This window comes from Canis lupus, chromosome 5 (genome assembly GCF_003254725.2).
Source record: "Canis lupus dingo isolate Sandy chromosome 5, ASM325472v2, whole genome shotgun sequence".
NCBI classification, from domain to species: domain Eukaryota; kingdom Metazoa; phylum Chordata; class Mammalia; order Carnivora; family Canidae; genus Canis; species Canis lupus.
Window position 1 is genome coordinate 31,723,502 of NC_064247.1, and position 22,700 is coordinate 31,746,201.

Here is a 22,700-nt window from a genome sequence, read left to right on the forward strand (position 1 = left end):
CCCGGGTGGCTCAATCGATTAAGCACCTGCCTTCCCTCAGGTCATGATCCCGGGGTCCTGAGAGAGACCTCCCACAGCAGGCTCCCTGCTCGGCAGGGAGTCTGCTTCTCGATCACCCTCTGCCCCCTGCTTGTGCTTACTCGCTCTCTCTCCCCATGAAATAAATCTTTTAAAATATGAAAGTTTCCCAAGATCTAAAAAAATAATAATGGAGCCGCATGCTTAGGATCCGTGCATTTTACTTGTATGATCTACACCTCTGTTAAAACCCAAACCAAACCACCACCAGCAACAAGCTCCCTCTGTTTGCTATCCTTTATTGAAGGGCCTCACACCCTCATGAGACCCCAGACAAACCAGAATCCAGGTAGGTCCCCCAGATACAGCAGGAGGCCTGGGAGGAGAAGGTAATGACTTGCGATGCCGCCAGCCTCACCTCTGAGAAACAGAAGCCCACCACAGACAGACAGACAGACAGGGGCCTGGAAGAGCACTCTCCTCACCCTAAGTCCTCTCCCTTGTGCCCCACTTTAAAAGAAAGTCAAACACTGGCTACGCAGCCCCCCACCCCACCCCTAGCAGCATTTGTGGGGCCCCCCACCCCCACAAGGGGCGCCCCCAAGGCAGCTCCCATCCTCTTCCTTCACTTTGGTTTGCTCCTGGCAACTCCGTGCGCGCTTCCTTCCTGCAGCCTCCGGCCCAGCTTCTCCCACGCCGTCCAGCACCTACTCGGACCTTCTCGCCCACCTGTGGCCTTCCCGACCCGGGCTCCTGGGGCAGCGGTGCCCGGCAGCTGCTCTGCCCCCGACTCAGCGCCCCCGACTCCCGGCGGGCTCGGGCTCACACAGCCGCCCCGCTCTCCTTGAGGTCAGGGGCCGAGCGCTGGCGCCTCATGCGCGGGGGAGTGGTGTACGGGGGGTAGCGGGGCCCTGGGGGCCGCTGCGCTGGGTACGGCTGGGGCTGCTGCGGGTAATAGTTGTGCTTTTTGGGCTGGAAGTGCTGGGGTTCGGGCTGCGCGGCCCCACCCCCCCGGGACCGGCCGCCTCCGTCCAGGGAGTTCCTGCGGGGCCGGTGGGACCTCCGCGGACTCGGGGGCCGGCGCGCCGGGGCAGCTGGAGGGGGCGCGACCTCCTCAGGGGGCGGGGGCGCCGCGGGGGCCTCCCCAGCCGCCGCCCCCGGCCACGACTCCCGGTGCTGGGGGTTGCTCTTGAACGGGAAGCGCAGCTTGCAGTCGTGAGGGGGCACAAAGCGGGCGGGGGGCCTGCGCAGCCCCCCGCCCCGGCCCCCCGCGCCCTGCAGCCCCTGCAGCCGCAACTGCTCCTGCTTGAGCCAGCGCAGACGGCCCCGGCGGAAGGCTGGGTCCTCCTCCATGAGCCGCGACACCCGCTCCCAGCTGGACAGGGGCGGCGACTGGGGCCGCACTGGGGCCGGGGGCGCGCGCTCGCTGGGGGCTTCCTCCTCTGCTGCCACATCCGACCCGGACGATGCAGCCCAGGCGGCCTCTGCAGCCTCTTCGTTGTCATCCTCATGATCCTGCGGGGGAGAGGGCGAGAGGGCGAGAGGGCGAGAGAGCAGGGCCGTGAGCAGAGCCAAGCGCTGAGGGGCAGGGCAAGGGGGCGCTGGGGCGTCTGAGCTGGATCCTGGTTGCTCCCTCCTGGCCCTGTGGTCTGCGGCCTGGCCTGGGGTCGTCACTGTGTCCAGGCTGCTCAGGCCAAAACACGGTACCTCTGGCACTGGGCGGGCGGAAGAATCAAGCGTTAACCGTGGAAGTGAGTAGCAGAGCCCCGCAGATAGCAGGCTCTCGGTAAACCGTCATGAGTAAGCACCGTGCCCCGGGCATGGAACAGTAAGTGCGAAGGCAAGACAAACACCTGCCATCATTTAAAGGCAGATTCACGGCCGACAGGTGAATGAGAAAAATACATAGTCCGGTACAGTACTGTGTCTCTATGAAAAGTTAAATTTGAGTGCATACTTATATTCTTTAACATGTTATTTACACCCCACAGAAGATCTGTACTGTATGACATGATGTGCATTATGGAAACATGTACATCCGGGTGAAAGGCAGAGCAGAGCAGGGGATGGGAGCCAGGGTGAAGGTGGCTGCCCTGAAGGCAAAGGGAGTGTCCACTACAGGAAACACCTGGAGGAAGAAGGGGGAGAAGCCTGGAGGCAGCAGGTGCCCCCAAGATCCAGGACCAACAAGGAAGCCAGGGCAGGATAAGGTAGGCTGTCAGGAACCTAGGCCCGGTCGTGGATGTGGCTCATCCACCAGGGAAGGGGCGGGGAATAGGCGGATGGGGGACAGACGGAACACAACACGACACAGCAGGAAGTGTCTGCTGCAGGGAACCGCGGTGGCCAGCGCACTGCCTGGCACACAGGAGGCGCTTGGATGTCTCCTTGTTCAGTGAATCCCTGCAAGCCAGAATTGGGCGGTCACAGGCCCCTCAAGGGCTGCTGTCACAGGGTGAGATGATGGGACGCAGTAGGGGTGCTCCACATGCCAGCTCTGGCAGGCAGCAGTCCCCACAGGACGGGGGGTCCTGGGGTGCACATGAAACCATGTCGAGTAGCCATTTAAGAACTGTGTGTTTCCCATGGGGCTTCTCAGGCTCTGCGGACCTTGAAACACCTGGGTACTCCTTACAAATCCTTACAAATGCAGATTGGTCCCAAGATGCAGAGACTGAGCAGGTGTAGGGTGCAGGTCAGAGATGCTGGGGACAGCGCCCTGGGGACCACCTGGCCAGGACTCAGCTCACACCCAGAAAGGAAGCAGGAAGCGGGGGAGGTCTTTGTGGGGAGGGGCCGAAGGAGGGAGGGGGATGAGGGAGCGGGCTGCAGCCCTCCTCACCTGGGTCAGCGGGATGACCCTCTCCATGCGCAGCATGCGGTCCCTGAGGGCCTGCAGCTCGCGGTCCTTGCTGCTGTTCTGCAGTTTCACCTCCTGCAGAATCCCTGTCAGCTTGTCAATGTGCGCCCGCAGGTCCTCCACCTCCGCCCCGCGGGCACCCTCCTCGCCGCCGCCTCCACTGCTGCCACCTTCCTCCTCGCCCACCGTGTCCCAGACATCCCGGGCCACGGCCCTCCAGGCGTCCCCAGGGCCCTCGGGCTTGCCGTAGGTGCGACACAGCTCTCGCATCTTGAGCGCAGCCAGGGCCTCGATCTCGGCACGGCCGTGGCGGAAGTCGGCCAGGGCCACCTCGTAGCAGATCTCCTTGACCGCCTGCATCTTCAAGTCAGCCATGGTGGCCCAGCGGGGGTCCTTGCCCTGCAGCCGCCGCCGCTGGGGGATCTGGTACACGCGCCGTGGGGCCCGGCGCTTGCCACTGCTGGGCAGGCCGCAGCGCTTGACGATGGTCTGCACCGTGGTCGGGGGCAGCTGCTCCCTCAAGGAGGAGATGAGGCGCCAGCTCTCCTCGCAGGAGCGCTTGTCTGAGTCATCCCCGCTGTCAGAGTCTGCATACTGGGGCCAGAGTGGGGGAGTGGTAAGGACATCCCGGAGCACCGGGGCCTCACTACCCCAGAGCTGCTGCCATCCACACAAGGGGAACCAACGGGTCTGTCACAACCACGCAGAGGATTCCTGGGTGCCAGGAGGCCACATAGCGGCTGGCAGAGCATGATCCACCAGCAGGAGCCACCACACTATGGGGTCTATGCAGCCCGCACCCAGATCAGTGCTCAGGACTGGATTACACATTCACAAGCAAATCCGCTTAAGAAACGATTGTAGGCAAATAATAGCACAGGTGGTACTCGGATTTGGTAAAAATCAGGGAGGTTGGATCCAGGAAGCCCTACTCAAGTGGGAGGGACTCCTGCACCCAGTTCGCTCCCCGTCACATTCCTGATGCATCTCCTCCTAAATGCCACAGCCACCCCTCAAGCCCATACCTGCTCCGCACACTGGCTCAGACAGCACGGAATCAAAGCAGTCGGGTTGAGCACTGCCAGCCCATCTCCCACCTCTACAGGCCCCGCGCCCCTCTGGTCCACATCACGCCCCTCTGCACACCCCCCCCACCTGTCCCCTTGTGTGTAACCCCCATGCCCTTCCCCCTAGTCCAGTCCCTCTGTGCCTGAGCCCCGTGGGCCCCCCAGTCCCTCTGCACCCATGCCCCCTGGGCTCCCCCCCAGTCCCCACCCCCCACCCCCGTGCCTGCACACCCCCCCCCAATGCCCTGCCCCACCCTCACCAGTCGCTGCTGCTCCAGCAGAAGGTCAGCCTCCTCCTTTTCCTTCCGGTACTGATTCTCCAGGTCCTGCAGCCTGGGGGTGGGACAAGAGGGAAGAGCTGCTTGGGGCTCTGGAGCCACTGTAGTGGGGAGGCCAACAACAGTGGCTGGGGGACAGTCGAGAGAGCACCCACACCCCTACCTCTTCTCCATCTCCAGCTTGATGTCAATGCCTTGCTGCTCCAACAGTTCCTTCTGGGCAAAGTTCCAGTCGACGGGCTCGGAGGGTGGGCCAGGGGGTGGGGGCACCCCTCGCTCCCGCTCTAGCCGTGCCTGCTCGGGGTGATTGAAGCGGAACACGTGGTTCTTGCCCATCACAATCCTGTTCCCTGGAAAACCAAGCAGAGAAAGGTGGGCTCACTCCCCCAGAGCAGCAAGCCCACCCCATGCCCAAGGGTATGGGGCCCTGCCTACAAGCTCAGGACCCTAGCACCATCTCTCTCACGACCCAAAGTCTGAGGGCAGGGTCCCCTGCTGATTCTTTTCCTGCTAGTCACAGGGAATCGGGAAGTGTGGCCCCCTCCTCCTGCTTCCCCAGGGCCGCAGGAGACACTGAGAGCTGAGTCCCTCCCTCCTGCACATCCCCATACTGTCTCCTGCTTATTTCTGGGTCCTGCCCTGGGGACTCCCCTGGCTAGGCCTGCCCGGGGCCCTTCCTCTACCTGACTTCAGCACCAAGGGCTCGGTCACCAGTCTCCCATTGACATAGGTCTCAGCGCCTTCACAGGGCTCCAGGGTGACCACCACTGTGCAGAGGAAGAGGAAAAAGGGGACCATTAGACCCTTGAGGGGGATTATGGTCACAGACACCCATCTTGCAGTACCCCTGCAACACATGCATGCACCCCGAGGCCCACCCCCAGTACCTGTCAGGGGTGCCACGGCCCCTCTGGTGGCAGGCAGCACAGAAAAGGAAGAGCAGAAGGAGGATTAGAGCCCCAGCTACAATTCCAGAAGCCTTTGCAGGAGCTCCCTGGTGCCCACCCCCGCTCCTCCCCAGCATGGGCTCAGGAAAGCAGTAACTCTAAGAGGACTGGGTCTTTCGTGTCCAGCAGTCAGCAGGCCGTCGCTTCTGCCTTCCAGACGTGCACTCCTTCCTTTCCAGAGAATGCTTTTCCTGGCCCAGCCTGGCTCCTGCCACAGGCTCCCAGCCCACTGATGTCTGATGCACCCTGCAGACTGCCACCTGACTGCCCTGCTTGAGCCACAGCCAGCAGAGCGCCGTGTTCACTAAACAAGACAAAGCCAACTCGACTCAAAACATCTATCAGGGTGCTCCTCGGTCCTCTGCTGCTCGTTGGGACCAGGGCATAAGCAGCTTCCCACCCTCAGGGAGCGGCACCCCACTGTCATGGAGGGACCGTGGTCAGCGCCTTAGCTGAGGGGCGCTGGACAAGCTGGCTGGCCTCCATGGGTTCTACAAACTGGGATGAGTAAGTCCCTCCTTACAGAATGCTTGAAAGGCTCAAATGAGGTGCTGTGTGAAGCTATTTAGACCACAAGGAATAAAGCAAGCAGGATGAGCGGTGGCGTAAGGCCAACGGGCCTGGGTGCTGTGTGAGACCAAGGCAAGCACAGAACCCCGCTGCGGGCGGAGAAGGAGGGCGCCGGGTAGTGGTAACCCCTGAGCACAAGCTCCAAGGCAGACTCAAACCCCTCACTTCATCACTGCGGATGCTGGGCAAGGGGAAAAAGACGGCACAGCAGAGGGTGGGGGGGGGCTTGTGGGGGGTACCCAGCTTGCCCCCATCTTTCCTACCAGGCCCCCAAATGCCTTCACTGGCTCCGCAAGTACTTTGCACCCTCCTGTGTGCCAGGTGCTGCTTTAGGTCCTGGAAATACCCTGGAGATAAACCCCAAAGCCCAGCTCCCAGAGCTCACTGCCAGCTGCTTAGACGGGCAGCAAATCAGTCAGATGATCGGGCAGTGGAGGGACAGGCGTTAGGGAGGGAAGGGGGCCTGGCGAGCAGAGGACTGTGCTCCCGCTGGGCTGGGCTGGCGTGGCCTTTCCCATGTCCAGGCATCCAAAGCCACCTGTGGGGGGAGCAGCACTCAGAGCCCGCCCCCCCCAGCTGGCCATGGGGCCACTGGGTCCCCCTCGTCAGCGCCCAGCTGCGTGGTCTTGGGCCAACGCCCTAAGTGCCGGGAGCCTCGGGTCCCTCACCAGTGGCAGCCCGAGCCGGCAGGGCAGAAATGAGGATCCACCACGGCCCTCTCGGCAATATGCTGCTGAGTCCCCAGTCCGAGGTAAGAACCTGCTGCAGGGGCTAAGCCTTCACGGCCCCTCCCTCTAAGGTGCACAGTCGGGCTGCTCTCACTGCTGAGTAGGTGTGGTGTGCCTGCCTGTCATCTCTCCCGAGGCTGGGCTCCCCTGCGACCCTGGATGCTTCTGGTTGTCACCTAGCACGTGGCTTGGGTGACCTCGGAACAGGAACTCGGCTGGAGCCCACTGAGCTGACCTCATAGCTCGCAGCCTGCGATGCCAGAAGCATCTGCTGCCTCTGGGGACCTGAATGACCCCAGAACCAGCGCCTCCATCTCCTGACCCTGAACTACTCCAGAACCAGCACCTTCACCCCCTGACACTGAGCCACCCCAGAACCAGCACATTCACCTCCTGACCCTGAGCTACCCCAGAACCAGTGTGTTCACCCCCTGACCTTGAACCACCCCAGAACCAGGGCATTCACCTCCTGACCCTAAGCCACTCCAAAACCAGCGCATTCGCCCCCTGACCTTGAACCACCCCAGAACCAGCGCATTTACCTCCTGACCCTGAGCCACCCCAGAACCAGCACATTCACCCCGACTCTGAGCCACCCCAGAACCAGCACATTTACCCCCTGACCCTGAACCACCCCAGAACCAGGGCCTTCACCCCCTCACCCTGAGCTACCCCAGAACCAGCGCCTTCACCCCCTCACTCTGAACCACACTGAAGCCAAATGGGCGGGCCTCCAACCTGAGCTGTAAGCCACACAACAGAGCCTTTCCTATCTTTAAAACGTGCTGACCACAGGTGCCCCATGTCCCTGTGTCCCCTGCAGACCCCTGAAGCACATGCATGGGCTTAGCTGAGGCAGCGCTCCCGTGTACCACCTCCAGCTTCCCTGCCCTCCATGTTTCCCATGGCTCCATGCAACTTGGGCCTGAGTAAACCCAAATCATTCCATTTTTTTAGAAGAATGACAGAGGTGAAGCTTGGGGTGGCTGACTCGGCATGCTCTGACAGCCTCTCAGGGGGCTGGCCCCTGCACCCGCCCACTGTGCTGCCTGCTGTCGCTTAGCATTTGGGACTCCAGACCTGGCAGGGCCCCTGGAGGCCTGCTCCACTTGGCCTCATTCCGACAGCCTCTTCCTGGACAAAGGGTCACCCACCTACACTTCCTCCAGGGAGCCCCCATCACAAGCCCCAGAACTAGGCACTTGCTGAGGATGCTCAGGGATGAAGGCCCCAGAAGGGATCCGCTCCCATGTCAATCTCAAGAAACACCTGTGTTGAACCACCGCAAAGCTTGTGTTACACACGTGTTGACTCTGGGTCAGAGACTTTCCAAACAAGTGAATCTGAGAAAAACAAAAACTGACTCGCGGGATTCTCCATCTAGGCGTGATGAACGTAAAGCACAAAACAAATACTGAATATACCGTCTTTGTGACCAAAACTATACCTCTCTAGCCCTAAAAGCCTGTGGACTTGTCAAAATAATGGAAAAAACTATTCAAAAAGATCTCAAGTTGATTAGAGAAGAGATGGGAACGTTTAGATAAGAATGCTTCAGGGACGTCTGGGTGGTTCTGTGGTTGAGTGTCTGCCTTTGGCTCAGGTCATGACCCTGGGGTCCCAGGATGGAGTCCCACATCGGGCTCCCCACAGGGAGCCTGCTTCTCCCTCTGCCTGTGTCTCTGCCTCTCTCTGTGTGTCTCTCAGGAATAAATAAATAACAATTAAAAAAAAAAAAAAAAAGGATGCTTCAGGCCTATCTCCCTGGTCAGTCTGTTTGCCACAAAGCAGTCACAGGGTTTCTTGGAAAACAAACCAGGGCCTGCCACGGTCTCTGCTCCCACTGTCCTACCCTCCTGAGGAGGCCAGAACCCGTGTTCGGATGCCCTCCCAGGTCCTCCCTGCCTCACAGCTCTCAGCCCAGCCAGGCTGGTTTCTTGTTCGTATGCCTAGTGCCTCAACCTTCCAGCCTTTGCACCTGCTGTCCCCTCCATACCCACATGGCACCCACCTTCTCTTCCTTTAGGCTTTCTTTTTCTTTTGAGTGAGTGAGAGCACGAGCAGGGAAGAGAAGGAGAAGTAGGCTCCCCCAGACTATGATCTGAGCCAAAGGCAGATGCTTCTGAGACCCAAAGGTGTCCCAGAACGTCTTTATTATCTGAAAGAACAGGCAGTGCTGGGGATCCCTGGGTGGCTCAGCGGTTTAGCGCCTGCCTTTGGCACAGAGCGTGATCCTGGAGTCCCAGGATCAAGTCCCACATTGGGCTCCCTGCATGGAGCCTGCTTCTCCCTCTGACTGTGTCTCTGCCTCTCTCTCTGTGTGTGTGTCTCTCATGAATAAATAAATAAAATCTTTAAAAAAAAAAAAAAAAAAGAACGGGCAGTGCTCCCTTGAGTCTTACCTCCCAAATCCCCACCTCCTCCCAAGAGCTGGGGACCAACTAATCTACCTTCTATCTTCACAGATTTGCCTATTCTAGACACTCCGTATAAATGGAGTCATAAGCTATGTAGTCCTTTGGGATGGGCCTCTTTCAGCATGTTTTCAGGGCTCCTCCATCCCGGAGTGTGTATCAGTGCCTCGTTCTTTTTATTGACAGATAAAATTTCATTGTAAACTACATAAAAAATAAATAATTAAATTTAAAGAACAACTGAACCAAGATACAATGATGACCTTAAAACAATACCCTGGGGATGGATGCCTGGGGGGCTCAGTTAGTTAAGCATCCGACTCTTGATTTTGGCTCAGGTCATGACCTCAGGGGGCCCATGTCGGGCTCCACTCTCCAGTGCACAGTCTGCTTGAGACCCCCTCCCTCAGCCCCTCTGCCCCCCACCTGTGTGGGTGCATACGTGCTCAAAAAATAATTATGCTAAAACACCCCAGAAAACAAAAACCACCTTGAACCACCCCAGTATCATTTTGTTGACAGACTATTCCCTTCACACTTAAGTCCTGTGATTCCTAAAAGCTTCTGCCTCTACGGCCCAATCAGGGCTGAAAATCTATGAGAGTTTTGGAACCAGAGGGATACACAGGCCAGAAGCCACTGCAGTCATAGCGGGATGGACAGAAGCAGGTTTCTCAGACATAAATTCAAATATCCCACTGAAACAAATACAGCTTTTCATAAAAAGTAACTGGGGTGCTCTCTTACACTAAAAAAAAAAACAAAACAAGTTAGGGGCAGGATGTCCTCCTCACTGAATCTTCCCCCACGTGTGCCACAGGGCTGCGTCGGCCTCAGGGACCTGCACTCCCCCACCACAGCAGACTGCATCTCCAGGGCAGGTGGAGACAGCCAGAGCTCGACCCAAGCTCAAAGGCCCTCGGAAGGCAGAGGCCCGTCCCCTCCTGCACTGCGCTCCCAGTGTGGGGACCCAATCCCGCGTCTCTATCCTAGTGTGGGAGGAACTGCATGCCGTGGCCACTCTGTTCTCACCCCTCAAGCCTTACCTTCTCCATCCGGCTGAGGGATACTCCGGAACAGACAGTGTTGCTCCCGAATGAACTGCCCGGTCAGCTTGATGTCCACATCGACCTGGCCAACCCTGGAGAAGCAACGGTCGACATTTTCTGAGCATGCACCAGGCCTTTTATGAAGCCACTAACGAACACAGGATCACTCAACTCCGTAGGCCCAGCACAGTTATTCTCATTTCACGGATTAGGTAGGTCAAGGAATCTGCCCCAGGTCACACAGCCTGGCAGTGGTGGAGCTGGGATCTGATCCCGGACCTGCCGGATTCCAAAGCCCGGTGCCCCCACTCACGGTTAAACAACGGAAATGTGGGGAGCCTGGGGTGGGATGGGCACTCTGCAGCACGGGCCTCCCCTGTCCCCAGGGATGACCACCCTGAGGACTCACTCCTTACCCAGGATCACCACCAAGGACAGCTGTACATGCTTATGGTGGCACCCCTTTGGCTCCGGGAGGTGACCTCAGGGGCCCCGCGCACCAGGGGTTCATTGGCATTAGCCGGCAAAGCCACCTGCCATATGGGCACTCCTGAATGTGAAGCTGGGCTTCATGCCTCCAAGGGACACCCAGGCAACGCCATGGTGACTAAGAATGTGGCAGTTTTAGTTTCCCACACGTTATTTTGCACACATAAATCGGGGCGCTATCCCTACAAGCCAGGCTGGTTCCCGGCGGCATGTCATCCATCCCATTGCTGGGCAGAGGGCATAGCCGCTGAGCAGCTGGGCTCATGGCTTGTCAGGAAGCCCGGAGGGCGAGCCGGGCTGGGTGGGCAGCTGTCCTGAGCTCTGGAGTGTGTCCAGGAAGGTCATCAGAAAAGGGAGGCATCGCTGTGGCCACTTGTCTGCAGCCACACCCAAGGGGAGAGGCTGCCCCCCACCCCCAGCCACTGAGTAAACACTACCTGGTGATGCCATCCTTGATATGATAGAGCAGGCATTCGGACATCAGGGGGTCTTCATTCAGGTTCACCAGGTGGGGAGTCTGATGGTGGAGGGCAGAGATCAGGGGCGTTGCGGGAGGTGGGGGGAGCTATGCCCCCACCTCGGGGAGCTCTCCCACCCCCACTTATACAGCACCCCGGGACAGCCTGGCCCACTCTCCGCACACACAGGGGTCTCCAGACCCACTCCCCTTCCCCCCCCACGGCCCCAAGTCACCCACCCACCCAAGTCCCTGACAGTGACCCCAGGATCCCCTGCCATCGTCTCTGCTTTCCCGGACCCCTCCGTCCCACCTCATCTTTCCCTTCAGCACGCCTCTTGCTGCCTGTGGAGAGTGCAAGCGGGCGCTAGGTGCGGGGACCCGCACCTCCCACCTCTTTCCAGAGGGACTTTCTCAGGAACACAGGTGACATTAATAATTAAGAAACAGTGTCAACTTGATGCAAAAGCAACTGAAACCAATGGCCTCATTGCCCACAGCAGGCTCCCCACTCTTCCCCGGCCACTGCAGCCCCAGGCCTCCTTCACCCGGGGCCTCCCTAGCTGAACCCATCCCATCAGGGTGCTGCTCTGCACCCAAAACCCAGCTCAGGGCCCTCCCCAGAAGCACCTTTCCTGACTGCACTCCCTCTGCCCACATGCCCACCCTCTGCAGGCAGGGAAACTTGGGCAGCCCGGAGAGCTGGCCTCGTCCCTCAACAACTCCTCATGGCCCTGAGCCCAAGCCCAGAAAACCTCCCTTCCTTCCGCCCACTGCCCCCTTTTGGCCTGCCTCCTGCCCACCCACCCCACTGCCCAGGCGGGCCCTCCACTCAGACCTCTCCGCCTGGCACCCTGTGGCCACCCAACTTGAGCCTGCCCATGTTGGTACCCTCGGGCCTCCAGGGTAGGGCCTTCGGGTCAGGGCCTCCTGGTCAGAGCCACCAGGTCAGGGCCACCAGGTCAGGGCCCCCACCTGTGTGTCCGAGCCCCGTCCAACAGCCCCCTCCCCCTTCTGTGCTCCTGCCCTGTGGACTGCAGAGCGTCCGCTCCAGAAGGTGGCCTCTTGCACCCCTGACCACCCTCATGAGCTGCTCCTAGGTGCCCCGGCCTGGAACAGCCTCTCCCCACCCCCAAAATTGTTCACTTCCTGTCCCTCAAGGTCTGTCTCAAATGCCACTTCCTCCACGAAGCTTCCCCGAGCCTTCAAGCGAACACGAAATGCCCTGCCCACCTTCTATGAGGATTTACCGCGGCCTTTCCGTGTACAAGGCCCCAGGGCCCATGGACGAGCCCCGGTCATATGCTGCTGTCCCCGCAGTGGGGAAACCAGAGGCAACCTGGCTGTGGAACCCACGACAAGCGGGGGACGGATGTCCCACGGTGGTTTCTGGCCTCTTCACGCCCTCTGTTCGCTGTCCCTTCGTCCCCAGGGAGCTGAGCCACCACAGCAGGGACGCGCTCACGTGAAAGAGTGGAGACCGGAGCTCAGCGGCAGGAGGACAGCATGGTGGCCCATCCTTGAGGACGAGGACGCGGACAGTAGAGGAAGAGTCAGGACGGGAGGGCACAGGGTGGCAGGGAAACAGCCAGGGTCCGGGCCCACGGCACTCCGGGAGCGCCCTGAACAGTGAGCCCACAGCAATGTCCGTGGTGGGTACAACGGATACAACGTGTGCCCCCGTGTCTGCCCCAAGCCAGGCACCCAACAATCATGGCCGCCACCCTCCCCTAGTCCCGAGGGGTGCTCTCAGCTTCCTGGCTGCAGCATCAGGCCTGCTCTGGGAACGGCAAACCCAGATGGGTTCTGGAAGCAGAACGTGATCTGTCCCTCAGGAGAGGGAACATGATTTAAGGCAGTGCTTCCCGGTCTTCATTCAGCCTTGAAGCCCTTTGTGCGGATGAAACTGAACCTGGAAGCCTCCCCGTCACGCAGATGAGCAGGGCGATGCTGGGGGTGGCACTGGGGGGCGGGAGACCCCGGGAGGGAGGCACTGAGCCAGGCTGGAAACCAGTGATTTCAGAAGGCCGTGGGCCCAGTGGTGGGAGTCCTGGGCCAGGGCGGGGGCTTTCCCTCAGGTTCTCTCTCAGAGACCAGTTGGCTTCTCCCTAGGACCCAGTCCCCGCCAGGGTGCTCCCAGGCTGGAGCCATCCCCACCACCCTTGAGGCCCAGCTCTCTTCTCCCCCCTCAACCCGCACGCCGTTTCCCATGAGAAGGCATGCAGCCTCGCCACCCCAAGCACAAACCTCCTTCACCAGTAAGACCAGCAAGACCAACAAGAGGCAACAGGATGAAGAGGGTAAAGGAATGGGAGCTCTGCAGCTGTGCTCCGGGAGCATAAGTAGCGCTGTTAAAATCTTTGGGGGGCGCTTTAGCAAAATACATCAAAAGTTCACGTCTCCCATTTGACCCTAAATCTCCACCTCTGAGCATTTGTTCCCCAGATGATAAACCTCTAAAGCCATGGACCAGAACACGAACGCGAAACCACCTGAGCGCCCGTCAGCAGGAGGCTGGTTAAACGCAATCTCATACCTACTCGAACATTCTGACGCCATAGAACAGACGGAACCCTGATAGTGTCACCTGGAGAAGCAGGTAGAGAACCACCACTGGTCCAGAGACAGCCCTGCACACACGTGGACAAGTGTGTGTGGCACACACCAGACACACCTGTGTGGGCTCAGACCAGCCTTTGATGAACACGTCAGGGACACGTGCAGGCCCCTGGGAGAGGAAGATCCTTCCTCCAAACTGACCTCTCATGCCATGGGCATGTTCCTCTTATGGGAACAATTCAAAACCAACCCAAACCAAACCCTGTCTACTGGTCCCTGGCCTTAGGAGGCAGCATCCTTCCCCGGGGCAGCATGAAACACCCCCGGGAAGGAAACATCCACCTCCTCATGGGTACCCAGCACCCCTGTGTGGCCACAGACCTTGCAGAAAGCCATCCCTGCCCACCACTCCCCCCACTATCCCAGATGCAGACGACAGAGAGACCCCAAAGCCCTGAGTGCCCAGCGCCAGACCATGCCCCCGGGCCCCTCACCATGCCCTCTCCCTCCCTGGCCGTGCCCCAACCCAGGCAGGGCAAACCTCTCCTCCCCTGGGATCCCCATCCGATGACACCTACATGCTCCATTTCCCAGATGGCCCTGACCTAGAAGATGAGGAGGAACCTCCTTCCAGTAACCTGGCACCTCTTCCAGGCAGCCCTGCCGGCTCTGAGCACAGTGCACCCGACGGGGCCCAATCCTGCAGCCTTCATGCTGTGGACCAGACAGGCGGGGCTGGCTCCCAGCACGACTGGACACCCCGCTCTGCTCCCATGGACCCCAGGACGCCCTCCAGCCACACGCACTGCCATGAATGTGATGGTGGCCTACAGCCCACGTCCTCTGAGCAGCCTGGCCCCGCGCCACCGGTGGGGACCAAGGGCTCCCCTGAGCAGGTGTCACACGTACGGGGCACAAAATTCTACAACACAGACGGCACAAAGGGAGCACGTGGCCGCCCCAACCTGCCCCCAACCCCGCCCTCCTCCCCCACTCCCAGGGTGACCACCCAAACCCATTTCTTGTGAATCCAGAGACGAGTGCCACATGAACTCACACTCACACACATGCATGCACGTGTGGGTTCATGTTCATTAACACGTGGACTACAAACAGCCCGTGAACACCCACCCTGGGGAGCAGGGACCTGGCACCCATCTGCAGCCCCTAGAGCCCCTGCCATAGGCTGACTGTCGAATGGAGGCCAGACAACACGCAGGAGGTGACTCGTGCGGAACAAACGCACAGGTCAGAGTGGGGCTCATCCCATGCCCCCCTAACCCTCTGCCTTGACCCTTTCAGGCTCTCCCAGGCCTCAGCAGACCCTCACTCACCTTCTTCGGAGAGAAGACGCCCACAGTTCCCCCGTCCTCCCGGACAGCCACCCCCATCTCAGCCAGCAGCGCTTCTCTGGAGGTGGAGAGACGAGGGGTCTCAGGGGCCCCATGGGCTCTTCCCCTGTAGGGCCCTAATGCCCTCCAGTCCCCCACCAGGGCCCCGCCGTCAGCCCTCCCCTCACACCTCTCCATCCTCAGCGCTTCCGTCTTGCGCAGCTTCTCCTCCCACGTCTCGTTCAGCTCGGCTATGATCTTCTCTGTCTCCTAGGCGCACAGGACAGGTAGGGGGCTTGGGGCGGCCCAGACCCCGGGGGCTATGCTGCTCCTGCCACCTTTCCTTTGTCCTCAACTCTGGCCTTGTAGAACCCAACGCCCGGCAGCCCCCCACCTCCCTCCCCTTGCCCGCTCCGGCTGCCCACCTGCAGCCTCTCCATGGCCTCCTCAGGCCCAATCTGGGGCTCGGCACTGGGGGAGAACGATGGCTCCAGCTCCCCATTGTGTGCGGGGGGATGTGAAGGGGACACTGGGGCTGGGGGGGATGACGTGGCTGGCAGGGCACCTCCGGGACTCCCCTCGTCCACCTTCAGGCCTGCCGGGGAGAATGGGATCAAGGAGGCTAAGGGAAGGTGGAACTCACGAGAGGCGGAGGAAGGGTGGCAGGGGGACCAGCCTATAAGGACTCCGGAGACATCTGGTCTACCCTCCCTTAGTAGGGAACTTGTTAAGGCCTACTGTGGCCTTAACAAGTGGGCACCCAGTCTCCGCTGGTTCCCCTCCAGACACGGAGAGTTCATTAGTGAGCACAAGAGCCAATTCCTTCCACCACGAGGTGACTTGCACTATCAGAAAGTGCTCAGTTGTGGCGTGCCCCATTCTGCCCCACATGACACCTATGCCTGTTTCTAGACCTGCCTCCTGGGATAAGAGAGGTTCTACTACTCTCCCGTTTGCAAGTCCACCCTCCAGATGCCAGAGGGAAACACTGTGTCTCCGTTACCCTGCTCCTCCGGAGAATGGACTCTCTTAGTCTCCCCACTGCACCCCTTGGCCCCGACTGTCCGCAGTGGGAAGAACCCTGGGGCCAGAGGCAAAACCCGTGGGTTACACAGCCTCTAACTAGGACGTCACCTGGCATTCGTGAGGCTGAGTGTTACGTGGTAGAAACCACCCATCCTTCTGCTGACTGGCGTTGAGCCTATGGCCAGCTGAGCCTGACGGTCCACGAAAGCGTCTGTGGAGGCAGGTGCCCCATGCTCATCCTATGTGAGTGGCTGCTGGAGCTATATGCGCAGGGCTTGCCCTCTCTCCCCACTCCCTCACTTCAGCAGCCTTCAAGGCTCTCAAGTCCTCGCTCCCCTGGATAATCGGTCCCCCCAGCTCTCTGGTGGCTGGAGGCGAGCGACAGCCCCCCTGCATGCCCGCGCCACTGGGCGTATGAAGAGCTCCGTGGGCGATGGGCCCTTTCCAGCCTCAAGACTGGGCGAGGGCAACTGAGGGCCGAGGCGGGAAAGGGCAGCCCTCCCTCAGAGCCCTACCTCCCAGAGCCGAGGCTGACAGCCCCTGTGCCAGCAGCAATTCTCGCAACCGGGCCACCTCCTCCTGCAGCTCTCGGATCAGCCGGGCGTTGGGGTCCTCGTTGATGATGGCATTACATCGGATCTGTTTGGTGCGGTCGGCGTACCTGGGTGGAGACGGGGAGGGGGTCGGGGTGGGTGTGGCCCAGGCACCCCCGCGTCTGTGGCCCATCTCACTCCATCCCCCAGACTGTCCACACACCAGGTCCGGCTAAGGCTCAGCCTGTCTCACGGCCAGGGTGGCGAGCTACCAGCCTGTGAGCTCCTGGGTGCCCCCCTCCACTGTCCGCTCCTGCGGGAGCCCCACCTGAGGGTGCTCAGAGTCTCCTCATAGTTGATGTCTGCGGGGCTCAGAGCTGCAATCATGGCTGTGCGTGAGTTCCCACCTGCAAGATGAGAGGGGAAGACTTCAGGCATGCTAGGCCTTGAGAAAAGTCAGACTGGGTCTCGGGGTTGGGGATGCCCCCAGAACTCCAACAGGATCACCACCTGAGATGGGGTGAAACTACGAGTTGTGGAACTACCCACAGACTCTGGTGGTCAGAGGTGGGGAGTGGTGAGGTCAGGGACACCTGAAACGTCTTGGGGACAGTCAGACACAAGGAGGAGGAGGAGGAGGATGCAGCCAGCGGGAGCATGGGGTCAGAAAGGGCTGGCCTCAGCATCAGGACATCTTCCAAGAATGCCCCCCCAGAGTCAGGGGATGACAGGGAAGATTGAGGTTCTAGGGGCGGCAACGGGGCTCATCAGACCTATCAAAGGGGTTGGGGGGAGGGCAGAAGGATCCCTAAAGAGAGAGCGGAGCTCCTCACCCAAATTCTCCTTGAGCAGCCAGGTGAGTACAGAGTCCCTGTAAGGGATAAAATCCGACTTCCGCTTCTTTGATTGCTGGGGACGGAACGGGGAAGGGGTCAGGACACCGCTCCTCTGCCCCCTGTCCCAGAACCGCTTCTCTTCCCAGCCCCAGGTCTTACCAGATCTGCCAGGGCCGAGATCACCTTTCCAAGAGTTGTCAAGGATTTATTGATATTGGCACCTTCCTGGAAACAGACGAGGAACATAGGGAACGGGGACCCTCCCCACCTCCAATTTGCCTCCCCACACACAGAGCCCAGCAGTGCCCTCAGCCACCACCCCCTGAGCCCCCTCACCTTCAGGCGCATACCCCGGGCCCCCGAGGAGTCAGCCCGCTCACTGCCAGCCAGGTCTACCAAGCTGATCTTACTGACCTGGGGTCAGGAGAGGGCAGGGGTTACAGGACGTGAGGGGGAACGGGGAGGGGGACAACAGGGGGACACTCAGCAGGGGAACGGGGCAGGTTATGAGGGATGAAGAACCCACCTTCTCTGAGTCCAGCCCAGTGAGCTGGTCATGGCAGCGCTGCGTGAAGACGATGGTAAAGACGGCATGTGAACGGCTGCTGGTCTCATTCATGTTGGTGGCAGCCACGGTCCTGGGGGAAGGGAGTGGTCACTGGATCCGGCCTCTCCCCTGCCCGGCCCTGGCTCCCTGTCCCTGCACTCCAGCCACCAGCCTCACCGAGCCTTATTTCCACAGTCCATGAGGTCAGCAATGTCTGCATAGGAGGTCACAGCCAACTTAGACAGGTCCTGCACGTAGGGGCCCAGGATGGGGTGCTCCCGGACTCGCAGAGAGCCCCGGCTCTTGGGGTTCAGGAGGTCTCGAACTCGCTCACAGTAGATCTCCATGTAGCTCACCTGAGCGGGAAAAACAAGGAAGAAGCAACAAATGTACCAGACATACCAAAAGCAACTGACCCTCAACTCCAAGGATGTGACACGGGGGGCAGCGCCTAGTGGACACTCGACGCCTCAGGCACGGTGCTGAGCACTTCCCACATGCAGGCTCGCTGAGCCAAAAGCCCAGGGAAGGGGGCCGCTCAGTCTCATTTCAGGGGTGAACAGACAGACCCAGAAGTGGAAAGACGAGCTCATTTCCCCAAAGCCTCTATTGACCACGGGCGAGCACACCCAAGGCTGCCTGACTCCTGAGACGGCCCGGCCGTGGCCCTGTCACTGCTGCCCCCACCCCACCTGGGGGCCACCGTGCCCTCCCCAAGCCCCACCAAGACCCACGCTCACCTCCACAGAATAAGAGAGCTGAGCACTCTCATTCTTATTAACACGAGAGAAGAGATCTTCACAGAGCTGCAAGTAGACAGAGAAGCAGCTGTTCACAACACACCTGCCAGGCCCTGGCCCCAGTGGCTCTGTCTCCCCCCAGCCCCGACCACAGCCCTGAGGGAGCAGATGTTCCCATTTTACAGAAGGGACGACCACCTCAGAGAGGTTCACACTGGCCTGGGGTCACCAACCAATATCTGGTGAGCCAGGAAGCATCCCAACATCAGAGCCCGTGGGCCAGGCCATCATGCCGCATGGTCAGGGAGAATTACAGTCAACTTCCGGTTACCCACACCCAGCTTTCCCTACAGGTGACACCCTCACTACAATACACACATCTGCAGGAGAACCACACTCACACGCTAGCATGAGACCAGATAAGACAGCAGTCAGAAGAAGAACCAGGGTTCAAACCCAGGGTTCTCTGACAAGGCTTTGGCTCTTCTCACGATGCTTTGCTGCTTCTGGGAGGCGCAAAGACCCCTCCCCGCGGGACCCTGGGGGTCCTTGTAGTGGCCCACCCCATTCCCCCACCACGGCAGCCTGAGAAACCCAGGTCTCCGGTCCACAATCCTCAGGCCTGTTCTCCCCAGAGGCAGCTGAGGATGCGCTGCCCGGCCACCTTGCCAAGTCCCAGGCATGTACCTGGGGCACGATGCCCTGCTGCCCTGGCTCCTGCCGCCCCATCATGGTGTAAGACTTCCCAGCCCCGGTCTGCCCATAGGCGAAGATGCACACATTGTAGCCCTCGAAGGCGTGGAGCAACATCTCCTCCCCGATGTCCCGGTATACCTGCTGCTGAGAGGCAAACTGAGGGTCCTCGGCCTAGGGCAGCAGGGGTGGAGAGACACGGCAGGAGCCCTACATCACTCACTCCGTCCTCAGGGTCTAGGTCCTGAGGGCCTTGACCCCATTGCTGCTGATCACCTAGAGATCTATGGGACCCCAGCCAACCCAGTTCACAGTCCTATGCAGTCTCCTGCCAGACCCAATTATCCCCTGGGACTCCTCCCCACCCTGGTCCTGGCCCTCCCATCCCAGTCCCAACCCATCCCTTGGAGGTCCTATTTCCATCAGTGCCCCCTCCCCAGGACCTGAACCCCTGTCCCTCACCGCTCAGCTCTCCCCTCACCCCAGCAACCTCACCGAAGTGTGCGACCAGTATGAGTAGTCAAAGGTGAAGCTTTTGGGAGCATCCTTGCTCTGTTTGGGATTGATGATGGCTGACAGGACAGGAGAAGGAAAGACAGGATGGCCAAGGTCAGGCACTCGCCCACGCTGCAGGAATCCAGGCAGCCCACTCCCCACCTCTGTCTTAAACATCTGACCCCTTTAATGTTCCCCACCCCCCTCCAGCCACTATGGCTAATTTTGGCTTCCCAGGACCCGCCCCCCTCCAGCAGGCTGCCTCCCTGATTGGGCAATGGAGGGCTCCAGGCCAACATTCCCCCTCCCAGGGACTGGGAACACGGAAAGGCCAGCCTGCCCCCACCCCGCCCCCACCCTTTGGACTAGCACCTGCTCACACCCAGCGCAGCCCTCCTCCCGGTGCAGCCCTCCTCCCGGTTCGGCCCAGCCAGCCAGGCCAGCCAGGCTAGTGTGGTGGGCCCGGCTGCCCCGCCTGTGCCCGGCCAGGCCCCTGGGACTCACTCACAGGTGGTGCTGCCCTGCATGCTGACCACACACTTGGCATCCTGGCTGGTCTCACGGGCGTTGAAGGGCCGAACCCTCACTGCCACTTTCACTGAGGCGCCAGCCATGGTTCCCGATCCTCTCACCCTCCTCAGCTGGAGGACAGAGAGAGAAGAGGTGGTCAGAGACCCTGGGGCGACCCAGATGCCGCCTCCCATCTTCCCCCAGGAACTAGCATCGCCACTCCCTTCCCCGGCTAGCCAGCCCCTCAAGGACCCTGCTCCTGGTCCTCTGGCCTTCCTCCCAAAAGTCATTGTCCGCAAGCCCTCCCAACGGTGTTCCTGCCTCTTTCCCCAGCTGTATCCCAGCTCTCAGGGACCTGCACCATCCTCGCAGAGTTACCTGGTGTCCTGGCCCCACACCGGGGGGGCTGTATCAGCTCTGGCTGCCACTGGCCCTCGGAGGGGGAGCCCCATCCTACCCTTGGGGCCTGGCCACACCAGCTGGGGCTGTGGGGGAAACCCTGGTTGTAGGGGAAGAGTGGTTAGGAGGCACCTGTGGCTCCAGAGGTAGGTCGGGGGTTCCACGGCCGGAGGGCAGGGGCAGAGGGTCACATTAGGAAAGGTAAGGACAGCGGTCCCTCCCGAGTGGCCAAATGCAATGTGAACCCAAGGACAGGGACCGTGATATTTTTATTCCCCGTCACTCCAAATGTACTGGACGTCCAGATACACAAGAGAGAGAGAGAGGCTGGACAGAGGGCAGCTCAGAGAGGGGGACGCAAAGGCAGAGACACTGAAGGTGGCAGCAAGAGGGGGCAGACGAGTGGCAGAAAATCACAGACACCAAGAAAAGGAAACAACAAGACAGGACGCGATATCGAGGTCACGCAACCCAGCAAATAATGGAAGGAGAAGAGAGGGAGCTGCAGAAGATGGCAAACACAGAAACATCAGGCAGGGAGGGCAGCTTTGGGGCCACAGCACTAAGTGGGGCCTGGGAGAGATAAGAGAGAAACCCCCTCATAAAACCTGCCCTAGAATTCCCCCACAGGGCCAGCCAAGAAGTAGGAACTAGCTCCCACCCAGAGCCCACAACCTCCACACAGAGAGTTACTGCCAGTGGGCAAAGTCCAAGGGCTGGGGATACAACCCCGGATGGGGATCCAGGGACGCGGGCCGGCCAGTGTTCCCCAAACTCCTCGCCCAGGCCCCAGCCCCAGCACTTCCTTCTCAGAATCCAGGACAATGAGCAGAGGAGGGTGGGGTCATCCTGTATCCATCATACCAACCCCCAGGGCTCCTCTGCTGGGGGATCCCTGAGAAATACCTGTGTCCCTACTGTGGGACCAGGAAGTACTGGGGGCTCCCAGAAAGGAAGCAGGCAGGTTCCAGCCCCAGCCTGGGGCCAGCGCTATGGCGTCCAGCGCCCTGGGGAAGGTGCCAGGCTGGAGCCCAGGAATGTGGGTGCCCCAGTGCTCACACCCTGGAAGAAGAGGCTGAGCAGCCCACGCCCATGGGCAGGAGAAGGGTGGAGGTTGGCGAGGGCAGACGGGGATGCGGGGCACTGGCTGCGGCCCCCCAGGCCCAAACCCCCTTCCTGCAGGTCTTGCCGGGGCCTCACCTCTGCAGCCTTCCTGGGCAGGGCACGGGGAGGGGGGACGGGGCTGGTGTATCCCAGGACAGGAAGGGAGGAGCTCACATCACAGAGGCCGTGCCAGGAAGCACAGCCCTGACCCCCCAGACCCCGGCCGGGGCAGGGACGACGACGGGGACTGGGCAGGGGACAGGGAGGCAGAGGGCCGGCCCCGGGGGGCACCTGCCGCAGCTCGCCCCGCAGGGCCCGGGTCCCGTCCTGTGCGGGCGGCCATGCCGACCCGGTGCTCCCCCTCGGCCCGCCGCCCGACGGCCGCCCCGGGCCTGGCACCTCCGTGCGCCTCCGCGGGACAAACAGCACATGACCCCGGCTCCAGCGGCCGCCCGGGACCCCGGCTCCCCGCCCCCAGCCCCGCACATTCCTCGGCGGGCGTCCCTTCCCCCTCCCGGCCCCCCCCCGCAGCGCTCACCTCGTCGCAGCGGGGCTCCCCGAGCGACTCGGCGGAGGGTACCGGGGCGACCTTCCCGGGGAAAGGGGTCGGGGGAGGCCGCGAGACGGCGGCCGCAGATCCGGAGCGGGCTCGGGGCTGCCCCCGCCCCTCGCCGGGTCCCGGGGCGGAGGGCGGCGGACTCGCGCCCCGGGGGCGGCAGCAGCAGCGGCGGCGCCAGCGGCCGGCGCCCGCCCGGGCAGCGCGAGCTGGGGCGGGAGCGAGGGGCGGGGGACCGGCGGGCGCGCGCACGCGGGCGGACGGACGGGCGCGCGCGCAGTCCCGACTCGGGCCTGGGAGCGCCCCGGCTGCGGTGAAAGGGGCGATGCCCCCGGGCTGGGGGGCCCACCGGGCGCGGACCGGCGCAGAGGGGCGCGCGGGACGCCCGCTAGCAGGAGGGTGATGGCGCCCGAGGAGCGGGCCCGGGGCGGCCGCAGAAGGGGGGGTGAATAGGGGGCGGGGGGGCGGGCCCTGGAGGGGACCCAGGCCCCGGA

The 22,700-nt window shown here is 61.1% G+C and overlaps 1 protein-coding gene across 6 annotated transcripts; it reads right to left on the reverse strand.

The window, feature by feature from the left end:
• Window positions 1-222: 222 nt before the first annotated feature.
• On the reverse strand, window positions 223-22,393 carry KIF1C (kinesin family member 1C). 6 transcript variants are annotated; one of them, XM_025428737.3, is made up of 23 exons: window positions 22,189-22,389; window positions 20,526-20,646; window positions 20,142-20,278; window positions 19,638-19,714; window positions 19,137-19,316; window positions 18,450-18,515; window positions 17,887-18,065; window positions 17,689-17,800; window positions 17,499-17,576; window positions 17,322-17,387; window positions 17,160-17,235; window positions 16,655-16,733; window positions 16,309-16,454; window positions 15,193-15,362; window positions 14,958-15,037; window positions 14,771-14,846; window positions 10,858-10,937; window positions 9,929-10,023; window positions 4,907-4,990; window positions 4,387-4,573; window positions 4,206-4,278; window positions 2,861-3,472; window positions 223-1,533 (listed from the first exon to the last, which is right to left on the reverse strand). In XM_025428737.3, exons 3-23 carry the CDS (start codon window positions 20,182-20,184, stop codon window positions 841-843), a joined length of 3,252 nt encoding a protein of 1,083 aa, XP_025284522.1. In that variant the 5' UTR covers window positions 20,185-20,278; window positions 20,526-20,646; window positions 22,189-22,389; the 3' UTR covers window positions 223-840. The 6 variants fall into 6 exon arrangements, with proteins under 6 accessions (XP_025284522.1, XP_025284521.1, XP_025284520.1 ...); XM_025428736.3 differs by having other exon boundaries at window positions 20,146-20,278; window positions 20,526-20,632; window positions 22,189-22,388; XM_025428735.3 differs by having other exon boundaries at window positions 20,146-20,278; window positions 22,189-22,388.
• Between the last annotated feature and the right edge of the window lie 307 nt (window positions 22,394-22,700).